The 15,364-nt window shown below is 43.0% G+C and overlaps 1 protein-coding gene and 1 non-coding gene across 2 annotated transcripts in view; one reads left to right on the top strand and one right to left on the bottom strand.

Moving 5' to 3' along the window:
- The window catches only part of MRPL39 (mitochondrial ribosomal protein L39), a 17,396-nt gene extending 13,051 nt beyond the window's left edge, over positions 1-4,345 (bottom strand). Inside the window, exons 1-3 of the mRNA XM_029938682.1 lie at positions 4,231-4,345; positions 3,259-3,465; positions 1,154-1,340 (exon numbers count right to left, since the gene is read on the bottom strand). Of these exons, the coding sequence (XP_029794542.1) occupies positions 1,154-1,340; positions 3,259-3,465; positions 4,231-4,294 (458 nt within the window). The 5' untranslated portion in view covers positions 4,295-4,345. The remainder of the gene's footprint in view (positions 1-1,153; positions 1,341-3,258; positions 3,466-4,230) is intronic.
- A 10,410-nt stretch (positions 4,346-14,755) lies between these two features.
- Positions 14,756-14,861, top strand: LOC115293052. The gene has a single exon (XR_003909318.1). It is a non-coding gene; the product is annotated as a U6 spliceosomal RNA (small nuclear RNA).
- Positions 14,862-15,364: the final 503 nt, after the last annotated feature.

Raw genomic sequence — 15,364 nt, 5'->3', positions numbered from 1 at the left:
AAGGAGCAAAATGCACTTCCTCATCTATCCTGCTTAAATGTTAATGTCTGTTGAACTCCAGAGTCAGAATGCCCAGGTTAAAATCCAGGCTCTAGGATTTCCTAAACTGGTAACCCTGGTCAAGCTAACGAATCTCTCGTTGCCTCAGTTTATTCATCTGGAAAATGGGAATAATAACATCTATTTTTTTATGTGATTTTTATGAAGACTAAATGAGTTAATACCCGTAAATCACCTAAGACAGTGACTGATATATAATACTTGATATTAGCTACTATTATTCATGTCTATCATTTTCTTGCCTAATTGTTTCATTTCAACATGTACTTATTAAATACCTATTGCACGTAAGTCAAGGACTGGATCCAACAGGGATGTGATTCCTATCTTCCAACAGGAATGTGAATCTAATGCATTCAATGGTTCCCATTACTAGGTTTATTAAAATACTGTATCTGAAGACATTAGCCAAGTGTTGTGAGGCCCTAGAGAAAAGAGGGATTCATCCTGACAAGAAGAAACTGGAAAGATTCCACAGGGCAGAGAGCATTTTAATAGAACACTATAAAGGAGAAACGGGATTTTAACAGGGAGGAAAGAAAATACCCAGAGTTGAAGAAGAGCACCAATAAAAGCCAAGAGGCTAACACACACACCGCCAGGGACCACGTCCTGCACTGTGCCCAGAGCAGAGAGGAAGCAGTAAGAGGCGGTGATGCTGAAGCTTGAAAGCCACGCTGGGGTCAGATCCCGCGGGGCCTGAAACGTCACAGGGAAAAAGTGACACAATCCTCAGTCACGTCACTTCAGGAAACTCTTAGAGGACCACTAAGGAAGACTTTAGGGAGGTGGGGACAGAGAGTTAAAAAGCTACTGAAAAAAACCCAACGATGATCAGAGGCTGAATTCCAGCAGTAGAGAGACTGAAATACAGAGGATGACCAATAAATGTCTGTGGGACAAAGTCACGAAAGCAAAAGACACGTCATATAGTTTTCTCAAACCAAAATACAAAGAAGGGAGGCCACTGGTGCTTTGTGAGCTGGTGCAAATGCAAACACTGGTCATCCGGCACATGACGACATTTGACCTTGGCCATGTTGGCACACTTCTTCCTCCAGAGCAGCAAGGAGATGTTCATAAAGAGCAAAACAAAGAGGAAGACCAGGGGGATATAAAAGAACACAGAGGCAGAAATACCTTATTCACTTCTCCAGGATCACGATCTTTGAAAGTAAGAAATTCAATCTCACAGGATTTGGTCAGGGGTTTGTACATGTCCCAAGGCTGTCCGTCCACAAGAGCCAGAATGGACTTCCTGCAGTACCACTCGCTCAAATCTAGGAATTTCAAACAGATGGAAGGTCTACATCTAAAAAAACCCAAACTGAAAAGTTACATGTTTAAGTGCTACGTTAACAAATAAAACGACAGACAGGCAAGATTCTGCAAGCTGACGTCCTCTGGGAGGAAGAAAAAGCATTACATACTCCATCCGTACCCCCAACACACCCAGTGTGGCGCATTAGCAAAACTGCCCAAACCATTTACAAAAGTCATTAAGGCTAAGTCTAATTTGAAGTTAATCTGTCAGTTATTAAGTAAGAAAATAATTTTCCCAGAGTTACACTTGCACCTATCAATATATACACCCGCAGTTAATCTGGTCAAAGTGGGTTTGGGGGTCTTGCTCCCACACCACCTCTTCCTTCCCTAACATGGCTGTTCACGTTAAATACCTCAACAGGTTTTAATATGGGTATGGACCCACATATACGCCAATCAGCCTCTGACCAGACACAACTCTACCTCTAACCCGTTTTTTTTTTTTTTAACGTTTATTTATTTTTGAAAGAGAGAGACAGACCGTTGGCAGGGGAGGGTCAGGGAGGGAGACACAGAATCTGAAGCAGGCTCCAGGCTCTGAGCTGTCAGTACAGAGTCCAATGCAGGGCTTGAACCCACAAACCGTGGGATCATGACCTGAGTCGAAGCCGGACACTTAACCAACTGAGCCACCCAGGTGCCCCTCTACCTCTAATCCTGATTTTTTCAAGGACACGGCTACTCACAGAAGTGCTCCGACTACAGGGACAGGGTCTGAATAGGTCCCAAAAGAGAGGATCAGGTCTGTTTGTGTTCACTCATGAGTACATCCAGAACCGAGCACCAGGCCTGTAATACAGTAAATACTCCAAAGTGTACCGAACCAGCCCAAGTCTGAAGGACAAGCACGTGTCAGGGCAGGCGTCATGCTGAGTGTACACGTGTACACGTGACTTGTACAACACCCTCAAGAGCCTGTGCTTCGGTCTTCTCCTCCTCCGTAATCCTAATCCTGGTCACACAGCAAAGGGTCAGTAAATGTTCACAAAACCACCAAACCACTAATTCAAGTGTCCGAGTGAAAAAAAGATGGAGAGTCTAGACGATCTTAAGCTTTTAACTAAAGTTGTTAATGACTTAAATGGAATCACCAAGGAACTGTCTGACAGTTGAAACAACGCGGCTGGCCATACAGAAGGAGCGTGCTGGTGTCTGCACCTATTTGGGGAGCTCTCTAACTAAATTTCAATAGTACCAGTTCTATCAAAGCTACTTTAAAAGCATTTTGATCAAATAAAATCCATAAAGAGGCCCTGGTGCCTTCATTTACACACCAAATCACACACAGGGCACAGCCCTCTCCTTTAAGGTAAGAACCACAACACAACACACACTCTTACCCTAACCGCATTCACCCCATGCACATTTCCACTTACACACTCACGACACGTACACGTAGGTATAAACAGACACGCAACACACAATCAGGCAAGTGGGAAGCACATAAGAGTTAAGTTAGGCCATAAAGAGCCAGAAAGGAGAAGAAGGCCTAGAAAGCTGGTCCTCTGAGGCCTGGGCAGTCCCTCGATCCCCAAATCCTTCTAAGCCCCCCACGAGTGCTCTCTACAAAGGGCAGCCAAGATACTAGAGTAACATGGCGTTCACCCCGTCTTCTCCTGCCAGGAACGATTACAGCACCCCAGACCGAGCCAGATTCAAGCGAGTGCCAGGATCGCAGCGCGTCACAGTCCCAACCTTTAGAGACCCACAGGACCCTCCAGAGCGAAAGTGACAGTGACCAGGGAGTAAGACCCTAGATAAAGAACGTCTATAAGTTCAGGGGCGCACTACGGAATCTCCTCTCCTCTGAAACAGGCGCTCTGCACAGCTCAGGTGAGAACAGTCAGAACTGCATCCTGATTCGATACTTACGCATAGCGCAACTATAAGGAGTTGAAATGTTTTTATTCATCACGAAGGTAGTGCCAGGGTCCGTTTTCCCAACGTGTTTAACCTCAATCTTCTCAGTTCGAGGAGTCAATGATAACTGCCTGTCTTTCTCTTTGTTAAAGAGATCATTCTGCATTTCCACCAGTTCTGTCGGTGACAGGCGAGGAGCTGGCGAGGTTGCTATCCATCCTGAGTAGAAGTTACAACAAACAGTAAAAGAATGAGTAACACACCGGGGATACCCTAGCCCGCATCATCCTCCTACAAGGAAAGAATAGGAGGCAATACAGTTTTAAAACGCCTTTCGCCAAAATGCGCTGGGGACAAACTTAAGCCGCTTTCTAATATTCATCACTAAAATGCCAACGGAAGAGAACCGCAGCTAACCCAGATCCACACCTTTCCTTCAACTTTGCTCTCTCACCATCAGATCCCTATGTCCCCATCAATCTCCTCTGCCATATTCCAATCTGTGCTTTTCAATTAGAGGCAAGAAGTAACCAGGAAGTAGTCAAAGTCAGCCCATAGGAAAGGTGAGCAAAGTTGTCTCTGTGAAAGGTCTTGGGGACAAGAAAGCTCCAGGACGCTGGAGATCCCTCACCAAGACTATCAATATCTAGAGAGAGAAATGCTGAGCTTATTTTCCAAGCCCTAAACCCGAGGATTTAACAAAGCCGGTACGGCTATTCAAATGGTGAAATAAGGGTACGCTTGCACCAGGACGCGGGCTCCGTTTCCGAGGCGCCCCAAGCTCCTCCCCCGTCCCCGGCCCCGGCCCCACCCTGCGCCCCGAGACCAGGGCCCCCAGGCCGGGAGGCGCGGCCGCCGCAGCCGGGACCGAAGACCCTCCTCGGCCCGCAGCCCCGTGGGACCTCCCAGGGCCCGCCTCCGCCCCAAGCCGAGCAGACAATCCTTTAATCCTCGCTCTCCGTCCCCAGGGTCGCTGAAACTCACTCCAGCCAGCCCCGCCACCGAGGGCGGCCCGCCAAAGGCGCAGCCCCCGACCCCGCAAAGCCATTGCCTCCTTCGCTGCGGTAGGAACCGCTTCGCGTGCGTCCTCGTCTGCCGTCTTCCCCGGAAACTCTTGAGCACGCACCGCGTTCCGTAGAACACTTTGGTTCCGGTCCCATCGATGGCGCTGCGCGCCTCCACTGGGGGGCGCGTTTGCGTCTCTGGGAGGCGTAGTGGCTGCAGGTCAGGGCTTCTGGAGCTGGAGTGAGTTCCGGGGGCGCAGAGGGCAACCGAGAGGTGCTGGACCTCAAGGCAACCGGTCCGCCACCCCTGGGGGTTCTGCAGGGAAACCGGCGTCCTCTTTGGGGTCGCCGAGTCCAACCCGAGCCATCTCCCTCCTCCCGCCGCGGATTCGAGCTCGAAAGCTTGGGAGAAACGCTTGCCGCCCGGCAAAGAAAATTTCTGGAGAGAAAAACTAGGCAAAGACAGATTCCGTTGATTTGCTTTCGTGGTCCGCCCGGCTGGTCAAGCTGATGACATCTTAGCTCTCTGTTTTGCAAGGGTGGTCTGCGCCATTTATTGAGCCACTGAAGGGAACTCTGTAATTGATAGGGCACTTTACAAATTAGATTAGTTTATGTAGTATACAGAGAATAGAGAGAACATGTTAAAAGGCATCGCGGTGAGGCTGGCAGGCCGTTCTGGGGACCCAGAGTCTTCAGAGGGTCCCTAGCGGCGTGCAAGATAGCCAGCAGGAGAAAGCAGAGTTTATTGAAGGGAGAGAGAGTGCAAGCTCAGTGTCTGGGGGACTCAAAGGAAAACCGAGAGCCTGGTCTGGGGTTTTGACTGAGGACAGGCTGTGGTCAGGTGGCATCCAGGAACCGGGTAGAACAAAGATGAGGGCCAGGTCTTACTCCTTCGAGCCAGGGAATCTCGGTGTCCAGATATCTAGTGCAGGTAGTATGGAATAACATGTGATCGCTTCCTCTGGTCATTCTCATCAGACTAGAATAGAAATCTATTCTAAAGAAGTCATTACTAACTCCTTGTCCCTTACAAGGAGGACAGACACTATTTGCATTATAAGGCATGTGTAAAATGGGGGTGCAAGTCCTAGCAAGAATAGAAGAGGGGGGAATAGAAGCAGGAAAAGGAACAAAAAGATTCCTTCAGTTTCCCTATGTCACTGGGGTGGAATTTTTGTCTCATCCCAAGCGCCCAGAACGATGCACGGCACACGGTAACTGCTCAATAGATACGTGTTGAATGACTGACTGCCTTTGCGGGAAGTTCCAGCGCAGGGCCTAACACCTCCGTCATACCAGGATGTTACTGCTATTGAAGGAAGCTTTCCGTAGGTGAAGTATGACTTTATATTCAAAGGTGTCGAGTGCTGTGGCTTTACTTAAGGCTTGTTGAGTTTACAAATTCAGCCCATGGCCTGCCCCCACCCCACCGCCCCCAGATCTGCGCGGTTCTGACTTGCAGTGGGAACATATTACCACCAGGGGGCGGTACCGGCCAAGGAACAAATACCAGGCATGGCTCTGTGCCTTCCCTTGGGGAACTGGATGAAAATGGTCGCGAAGCAAAAATTCCAGTTATAAGACAAATCAGTACCGGGAGCTAATGTACAACATGACGACTAGAATTAACAGTACCGTATGGTATCTTTGAAAGTTGCTTTAAAAAAGTAAATCTTAAAAGTTCTCATCACGATCTGTGAAGCGTCGTATGTTAACTTACTGTGCTAATCCTTGTGCGATATGCGTGTAGTTTAAGTCTTTGTGCTGCACGCCTTAAAGTGAGACAGTGTTGTATGTAAACGTATAAAAGAGGAAGATGATGACAACAACAACACCTCCCCGCCTCCACAGATGTGTCTCCTTGGCCTGAATTTTATATGCACAACTGCTCAGGGAGGGTAATTATCTTTGGTTTTAATTTGTTTAATGTTTATTTATTCTTTGAAAGAGAGACAGAGTGTGAGCGGGAGTAGAGGCAAAAAGACACAGAATCCGAAGCAGACTCCAGGATCTGAGCAGTCAGCACAGAGCCCAACCCGGGGCTCAAACTCACAGACCGTGAGATCATAACCTGAGCCAAAGTCAGACACCCAAGGGACTGAACCACCCAGGTGTCCCCTCTTTGGTTTTTTGTTTTTTCTTTTTTTAATCTTTATTTCTTTTTGAGAGACAGAGTGCAAGCAGTGGAGGGGCAGAGAGAGAGGGAGACACAGAATCCTAAGCAGGCTCCAGGCTCTGAGCTGTCAACACAGAGTCTGACATGGGGCTTGAATTCACGAACGTTGAGATCATGACTTGAGCCAAAGCCAGACACTCAACCAACTGAGCCACCCAGGTGCCTCCTCTTTGGTTTTAAAATAAAAAATGCAGGAGTGCCTGGGTGGCTCAGTTAATTAAACATCCGACTTCGGCTCAGGTCATGGTCTAACGGTTCATGGGTTCAAGCCCTGCATCAGGTTCTATGCTTACAGCTAAGAGCCTGGAGCCTGCTTCAGACTCTGTGTCTCCCTCTCTCTCTCTGCTCCTCTCCCACTGCTGCTCTGTCACTCTCTCTCAAAATTAAATAAACTTAAAAAAAATAAAGCTAGTCAAATTTTACTAGGCCACTTCTCATTTAAGATACAATTTCAAACTATGAAATTTATGCATATACATATATGTATGATGTGTGTGTGTGTTGCTTCCTCCTTAAACTTGCATACAATTACTCTCTTGAAAGATCTTTATCAGTCCCTTTAGACTTGAACCCCATATAGTTGCCTTCAGAACATTTTAAGTTTTTTTAATTAATTAATTTTTTTGAGAGACAGAGTGAGACAGAGCATGAGCAGGGAGGGTCAGAGAGAGGAGGAAACACAGAATCAGAAGCAGACTCCAGGCTCTGAGCAAGCATTCAGCACAGAGCCTGACGTGGGGCTTGAATCCACCAACCATGAGATCATGACCTGAGCCAAAGTTAAACGCCCAACCGACTGAGCCACCCAGGCGCCCCGACCTTCAGAACATTTTAGAACAGTATTTAAACAAAGCCTCAGAACATAAATGTAAACAAATTTAATCCTATATGCATCACACTGGGAGGAGTAATTTGAAGTCACAAGTATCACAGAACTTAACTTGGAAGGATGTTGGTAACAGTAATGTCCAACAGATATTGAACATATGCCAATCAATCAGGTTTGTTAATTCTTGCAACCTGCTCCTTTGATAGGCATAATCATCTTTATTTTCCAGAAGAGGAAATGCAGGTTTGGAGAACCTGGAAGACTTACCCAAATAGATCTCTGGTCAAGAGTTTCCCCAAAATATTTCCTTACACTAAATCTCCTTCCTGACCTCCTTTTTAAAAATTCACTTATTCAATACATATTTAGTGAACATTAAGTAAGCACCTAGTATTGGGAATATGAAAAACAGGAGTACTACTTGTCTAATAATATATAAACATACATAAACACATCATTACAATTATTCCTCGTGTTTGGGGGACTCAAGAGGAAATAAGCTATGAGTGCGCCAGATAAGGGTTCTCAAAAAGGGTGATTTGTCATATTGGTTTTGTAGGTTTGAAAGACCTTCTTTCCCATGTGTGATGGAGATGGGAAAAATGTGTCAGGTCACAGAAAAATAGGAAGGAAAGAGAGAGAGAGAACTCTGTTGTCTTTACTTATAAATACCTCATTTAACATTAATTACTTCTGTATTGTCTCCAAATACCCTGACTTCCTTCTTTATCAGCTTCCTCACTCTCTCCCAAACAAAAAGAATCATCAGGTCCATGGAAACAAAAAGAATCATCAGGTCCGTGGCAGTAAATATCAAACGTCAGCCTAGACAGAACATCTTATTGTGTCAGAAAGCAAGAAAATACTCAAAGACAGGCAGACACATCCTCAAAGGGCACAGGATCCAGCTTGACCAGGGTTTCCATTGTACAAATTTAGGACAGTGTAAATAACAAAAAGAATAATGATGAAGGGTTCTAGCATTATATATGTTTAAAATCTAGGAATTTATAGTGATACTTAAAAATAAATGGGAGTGGAGAGAAAGTTTTCTTTACAAAATCCAGATAATGGAATAACAGAGTGGGGGCCTCACACTCTGCAACTACCAGTGTAATTAATAATAATTGATTCAGAAAGGGATCACCTGTGGGTGCTATAAACATCGGGGAAAATTTTTCCGGGATCCAGGTATTCACCTGGTGTCTAAATATCCCCCCAGAGGTTATATCCACAAAGGGTTAAAGGAAATTTCAATGGAGAAAGCCGGCTCACATCACCTTAACAACGTGGCCAAAATTATCACCACCCATAATGGGACAATAGGACATTATTTATGCCTCCTGGTTGTGATACATCACCCATGTAGTATTCCTATCATAAATGTTTGTCCTGACTCTAAAGAACCATGAGGAAGAGAAATCAAATACATCCAGAAAATGATATATTCTACCAAACAACTGGCCTACGCTCTTCAAAAATATGTTTCATGAAAAGTTCAGAAACTGTTCTAAATTAAGGGAGACCAAAGAGGTATATGATGAATGGCTATGCATGATCTTTACTCGGGTTTTGGACTTGAAAGAAAAAAAAATTCCAAGGATATTATTATAACAAATTTGAATATGAACTGTGTAGTAAATGTGATTGTATTGTTGTATTTATTCCACTTGGTAACAGTATTATGGTCATATAGGAGAGAATCCGTTCTTAGGATGTGGGAATATTTAGGGATACAGTATCATCATGCCTATAACTAACTCACTAATGGCTTTGTAAAAATTGAGGACTTTTGGGGGCACTTGGGTGGCTCAGTAGGTTAACCATCCAACTTTGGCTCAGGTCACCATCTTACAGCTCATGAGTTCAAGCCCCACGTCAGGCTCTGTGCTGACAGCTCAAAGCCTAGAGCCTGATTCGGTTTCTGTGTCTCCCTCTCTCTGCCCCTCCCCTGCTCACGCTCTGTCTCTCTCTCTCTCTGTCTCTCTCTCTCTCTGTCTCAAAAATAAACATTTAAAAAGTGGTTTTTAACTGAGGGCTTTATATCTAGAGAGGAAGCAAGAGAAATTCAGCAAATGTGGCAAAATGTTAACAACTGAAGCTAAGTGAGGTGCTGATTATATTACTCTCTCAACTATATTCTGAAATTTTTCAAAATAGGAAGTTGGGGGAAGAACCACAATTTTCAACCACAAAGGTTTGTTTTGCTCACGTTGCGGGTCATGCGCAGGGGCTCCAGGCCAGCTGTGGCTCAGCAACTTTATTCCAGAACCCGAGTGGTGGAAATGGCGCCTGGCCACCCTCCACCAGCGTGGGGCTTTGGTTCCAGCAGAGGGAAGGGAGAGCTGGATCTCTCAGCGCACTGGTTCCTGAAAGCTGCTTCTCAGACTCCGTAGCTCTTGGCCTCATGATCCCCTGGCCCCAGCAAGTTCAATGGCCAAGTCCAGTGACAGTCCAATGGGCAGTGTATGCCTTCTTGGGAGCCAGTGAATGAGGTCATAGAATTCAAGGAGGAAAGCGACTCACTGACCTCTGGACTCCAATGGCTCGGTTACTCTCCCAAGACTGATTATTTTCCTGAGATCACCAGCGGAGCAAGGACTCAAGCTGAGAGCCATCTCCAAAGCTTAGGCTTCATTTTTCTCCCAAATTCATGTGTTTCTTAATGAAAATATTTGGTGTTACATTTTCAAATTATTATACATTTACTTGTTTGAAAAATCAAGAAAACATAGAAGGGATACCTTAAAAAGTTTCTCTCCCACTTCTTATCCCCATTCATTCTTCCCAAAACCTCACACAGGCTATCACTGTTGTGAACTTTTTGCATATCTCTGAGAGTTCTGGGCGCCTCTGTCAGCTAACCCAAGTATAGAAACTTATTTCCTCCCTCTTTACGACCCAAAACGTAGCACACCAAACACATAGTTCTTTGGCTTGCAAAGCTGTGCTTTTAATCCACTTTAATGTGTTTGCATGGTTCTCTTGAGGAGCAGATACCAAAACAGAGTTAAATATGCAAGGATTTTATTTGACTCCATCCCGGTGAGAGGAGAGGGGAAGGCTGGCTCCACTTGAAACAGAAGAGGAAGGGGGAGAGAATGGAGGCATTCCTTACTACCTAAGCTTTGTCAAGACCATGAAACGAAGAGGGACAGTCCTTATGCCCAAGTCTACCACTAGAGGGGTCCCAGGCTCCAGGGGCAGGCCTGCCATGCTCAGGCTCCCTGCTGGGAGCAGCCGGTGGGAGGTGGTGGGTGTCAGAGTTCAAAAGCAGGGGCTCTTGGTCATGACCACCACCCCCCTTATTGGATGTCTATGAAGCACTCGAAATAAGCTGTATTTACAAAATCAAATAATTACAGAAGCACTTGCTTTGCATTTTGCACTCACTACAGAATAATCACACGCAAACATTTCTGTCAATGATCTCATATCAGAGCTCAACACCCTCCACATCCACGCGGCCTGAAAGGTACAGACAAACGCACAACTCCTGGGATTATAAGATCCGAGGAAAATTCAGGTGCAACTCAAGGCTCTTCTATTAGTGTGATATCATGGGGGAAATTGGTATCTTCACTTTGAGGTAGCAGGTGAGGGGGCGGGGGGTGTCCACGGGCTTCTGGAGAAATGAAATGCAGCTGAATATAAAAACATTCATATCGTCCACTTATTCTGCTAGCATCCCTCCTTTAAACCATTCCTTTCTTCCTTCCGCCACAAGAAAATGTTATCAGTTTTTTTTAATGTTTTATTTATATTTGAGATAGAGAGACAGCATGAGCAGGGGAGGGTCAGAGAGAGAGGGAGACACAGAATCCGAAGACAGGCTCCAGACTGAGCTAGCTGTCAGCACAGAGCCCGACGTGGGGATCAAACCCACCAACCGTGATATCAGAACCTGAGCCGAAGTCAGACGTTCAACTGACTGAGCCACCCAAGTGCCTCAGTTCTTTCTTACTAGTAAAGAAGAGAGGACCAGAGACACAAATCACTGAAGTGTAAGGTTTTTTAAGGTGATATTTTCTATTTAATTTTACAAGTGTGTGTGTGTGTGTGTGCGCGTGCGTGCATGTAAGCACTATATTAGGAAAGTAAATTTTTTGCCTCTAACCTTCATTAATAAATACCACATAATGATTGTTTAAAATACTAATGACTCATTAAGTCTTGAAAATGATACATTAAATCACAAGTGGAAGGGAGACTATGGGTCATTTATTCCACCCACCTCACTTACTAGATAGAGAAGATGATTCACAGAAAGACTGGTATTTGGCTCAAGGTCACACGGAATGCTAGGGTAGCATCTGGGATAACTGGAAACACCAGGGCATGTGGAAAATGTCAGGACTTCTGAAACTGGCATGTGCTCTTTAAAATGCTCTGAATCATCCCGCCCCGTAGCAGCCACACCAAACCCTTCATGTCATAGTTCTGGGAACACTGCAGGAATGCTCTTCCCATTTGCTTAGGATTTCAAAGATGTATTAATCCCTCAAACACATGTTAATATGGATTTTCTTTGATGGAAAGGAACCAATATATTCTCCAGAATGAAGCTCCTTCCTCCTTCCTCCATCCGGTTTCAGAGTGAGAAAGCCTATGTGAGTACTCGTCAGCTCACGCAGACTCTTTCAGGACGGCTCCCGGGGAGTAGGGTGAAAATTGGCTCAGGTGATGCTGTTTGGTGAAACAAAATACTTTCCTTCAGAATTCGTCTCCCTATTGATGCATAACTTATTTTTTCCCACTTTTTATTGTTGGTATAGACTTGACTTTCCTGTCATATTCCTTAGCTATGACACTTGCCTGTCCTTCCTCCTCTTCCCACCATCCAATCTTGACCTGTCCTGGGGAGAACACACATGCTGAGTCCTGAATGCCCCAAAACCACCCACACCCACTGACTAACGTGAAATGTAGTTTCATGAGGAAATAAGAGCATGCATTAGACCCCAGATCTCTACTTCCTAGCCCTATGACCTTAGGACAGTTGGACCATAATGTACTTAACATACTCTCTTTGAAGGACACTCAGGATATTGGAACTATTTTGCTGCAGTGAGCATCTGCTACCGAACATCTCTGCACCAGTATATTTCTTCAGGGGAGGTTCCTAGCAGTGGAATTGTTTGGTCAAGGGTAAATGTGTGTGAAATTTTGATAGGTGCTGCCAGAATGTCCATCAAAGCCATGAACAAACAAGACAAAGCAGAGATATGTTTATTACAGATGACAGTTGCAAATATTTTCATAGTGGTAAAAGGTCACACTTTCATGCATCTTTGAATTGGTGAATGAGATCCAAGTTCACACCCTCTAATCTTCCCCCTTTCCGGTTTCACATACAAGAGGTTTTTAAACTTGGCCTGGCATTTACCTGTTCGAGTCTGGCATTTATGGAGTCCTCAGAGAAGATGCAAACTCAGAGCCAATAATTTTTTGTCAATCTTAATTTCAAAGGGCTGGATTATATCTCTCAATCCTATTATAAAGGCTTGCATCGCCTAATTGCGTATCTTCAATTAGAATGAGTTGAGCTATCCAGACTTTCCTTAGTGTTTTCCTCCAGATTCCTTCTCAAATGTTTTTTATATTTTTATACTGTTTTAAGTACACGACAACATAGTGTCTCTATAAAAATTCAGAAACATAGCAAAGCATGAGTTGTTCTTCCCAATCTCGCTGCACTCTATATCTCAATATCTATCGCTGTGTCTCAGATATTCTTAGCATTTCTATCCATTATTTAATACTCAACTTCTCATGTTCTGACAGTATTCAGGTTGTTCAAATAAATCCCCAAGTAGAAGCGGCAAAGGCAGTGAAATACAGGGACAACTAGAAAAAGAAATAGAAACTCCCTGAACAGTTCTCTCTGTGACAACTGTGGGAGTATTTTGATAAGTGTTGGCAGCAGGGCACTGCATGTGATGTGGGGAAGGAGACCTTGGCATTCAAACGAGCAAATGGTTTGGCGACACTTTATTAAATTTCTGCAATGCTTGCAAATGCCAATAACGAATTCTCAGACTGCAGACTTACTACATGTGACAGGTTTGGGAATGTTTCACAATTGTCATCAAATAAGTTCCCCTTCAAAATTAAAAATTATATTAACTTGAAATAATAGTAATAACACAAGTTTACATAGTTTATGTGTTTAAAGTTGTGATTTTAGTTGCGTCTCTGCCATAGAATCAGAAGCTAAGCAAAGGCACCCAAGCAAAATTATAATTCTAACTCACTGGTAGGTTTTGAATAAACTAGATCTTCTTCATACCAAGTAAAAGTCCGCATTACTTCCTAAATGTATACCTGTAAATGCCTACATTAAAAAAAGTTTCAAAGCAATACCTAACATTATGCCTTAGGGAACTAGAATAAAAGCAAACAAAACCCAAAGGCAGCAAAAGGAGGGAAATGATGAAGATTAGGGCAGGATCAATTATATAGTGAACAGAAAAACAATAGAGGAAATGAATCCAAAAGTCAGTTATTTGAAAAGATAAACAAAATCAACAAACCTTTGTTGCTAAGCTGACCAAGAAAAAAAAAAAAAGAGAAAACACAAATCAGTAAAATCAGGAATAAAAGAGGGTACATTACTACCAATCTTATAATAATAAAATAGATTTTATACTTGATCTTAGCCAAAAGATGGAAAAGTGATAGTAATAAAATAGATTTTAAGGAAAACTATGCACAACTGTATGCCAACAAATCAGATAACTTAGATGAAATGTACAAATTCCTAGAAAGACATAAACTGCCCAACTAACTCGAGAAAAAAAATAAAAATCTGAAAAGGCCAATAATAAGAGATAAGATTCGTAGTTTTAAATTTTCTACTAATAAAAGACTAAGTTCAGATGACTTTACTGGTAAGGCCTACCAAATGTTTGAAGGAAAACCATTAATACTCATTCTTTATAAACTCTTCCAAAATATTGGAGAGGCAGGAATATTTTTAATTCATGTTATAAGGCCAGAATAATCTGATATTAGATCCAGAAAAATATATCACAAGAAAAAAACAAACTATAGACCAAAATCCCTTATGAATATAGATATAAAAAAACTTCAACACAATACTAGCAAACTGAATCCAGCAATATAAAAAGACTATATACCAGGACCAAATTTATCCCAGAAATTCAAGGGTGATGTAATATATGAATATGAACCAATGTAATACACTACATATAGAATAAATGACCAAAAAAAAAACAACCCATGATAATCTCAACAGATGCAGAAAAGGCATCTGATAAAATCCAACATCCTTTCCTCATCAAAATGCTCAACAAACCAGGAAAGGAAGGGAACTTGCTCAACTATCCACAGATAACATCATACATGATGGTGAAAGATTGAATACTTGCCCTTAAATCAGGAACAAGAAAGAAAAGGATGTTCACTCTTTCACTTCTGTTTAACATTGTACTGAAGGTCATATCCAGGACAATTGGTCACAGAAAGGAAAGAAAAGCGCTCACGTCAGCAGCGTATGTACTAAAATTGGAACAATACAATGAAGATTAGCGTGGTGTCTGCACAAGGATTACACGAAAGTCATGAAGTGTTCCATTAAAAAAAAGAAAAGAAAAAAAGCATCTGAATTGAAAAAAAAAGAAGCAAAACTGTATCTATTTGCAGTTGACATGATTTGGTACATAGAAAATCTTAAGGAATCAATTAAAAAGGTATTAGAACTAATAAGAGAGGGCAAGAAAGTTGCAGGATACAAGATCAATATACAAAAATCAATGGTATTTCTAGAGGCTGGCATTGAAAATTGAAAGATATCCTGTGTTCATGGATCAGAAGATTTAATATTATCAAGATGGTAATACTCCCCAAATTGATTAAAAGATGCAATATAATTCCTATCAAAATCCCAGCTGACTCTGAAAAATGGACAAGCTGATTGTAAAATTCATACAAAATTGCAAAAAACCCAGAAAAACAAAAAGTCTTGAAAAATGAAGAATAAAATTAGAAGAGTCATGCTTCCTGCTTTCAAAACTTAACTATAACACTACAGTATTTAAGATGATGTGGCATTGGCTTACAGATAGACATAGAATGATGGAAAAA

This window comes from Suricata suricatta, chromosome 5 (assembly GCF_006229205.1).
Source record: "Suricata suricatta isolate VVHF042 chromosome 5, meerkat_22Aug2017_6uvM2_HiC, whole genome shotgun sequence".
Classification (NCBI taxonomy): domain Eukaryota; kingdom Metazoa; phylum Chordata; class Mammalia; order Carnivora; family Herpestidae; genus Suricata; species Suricata suricatta.
This window is presented reverse-complemented; position numbering and strand designations above follow the sequence as displayed.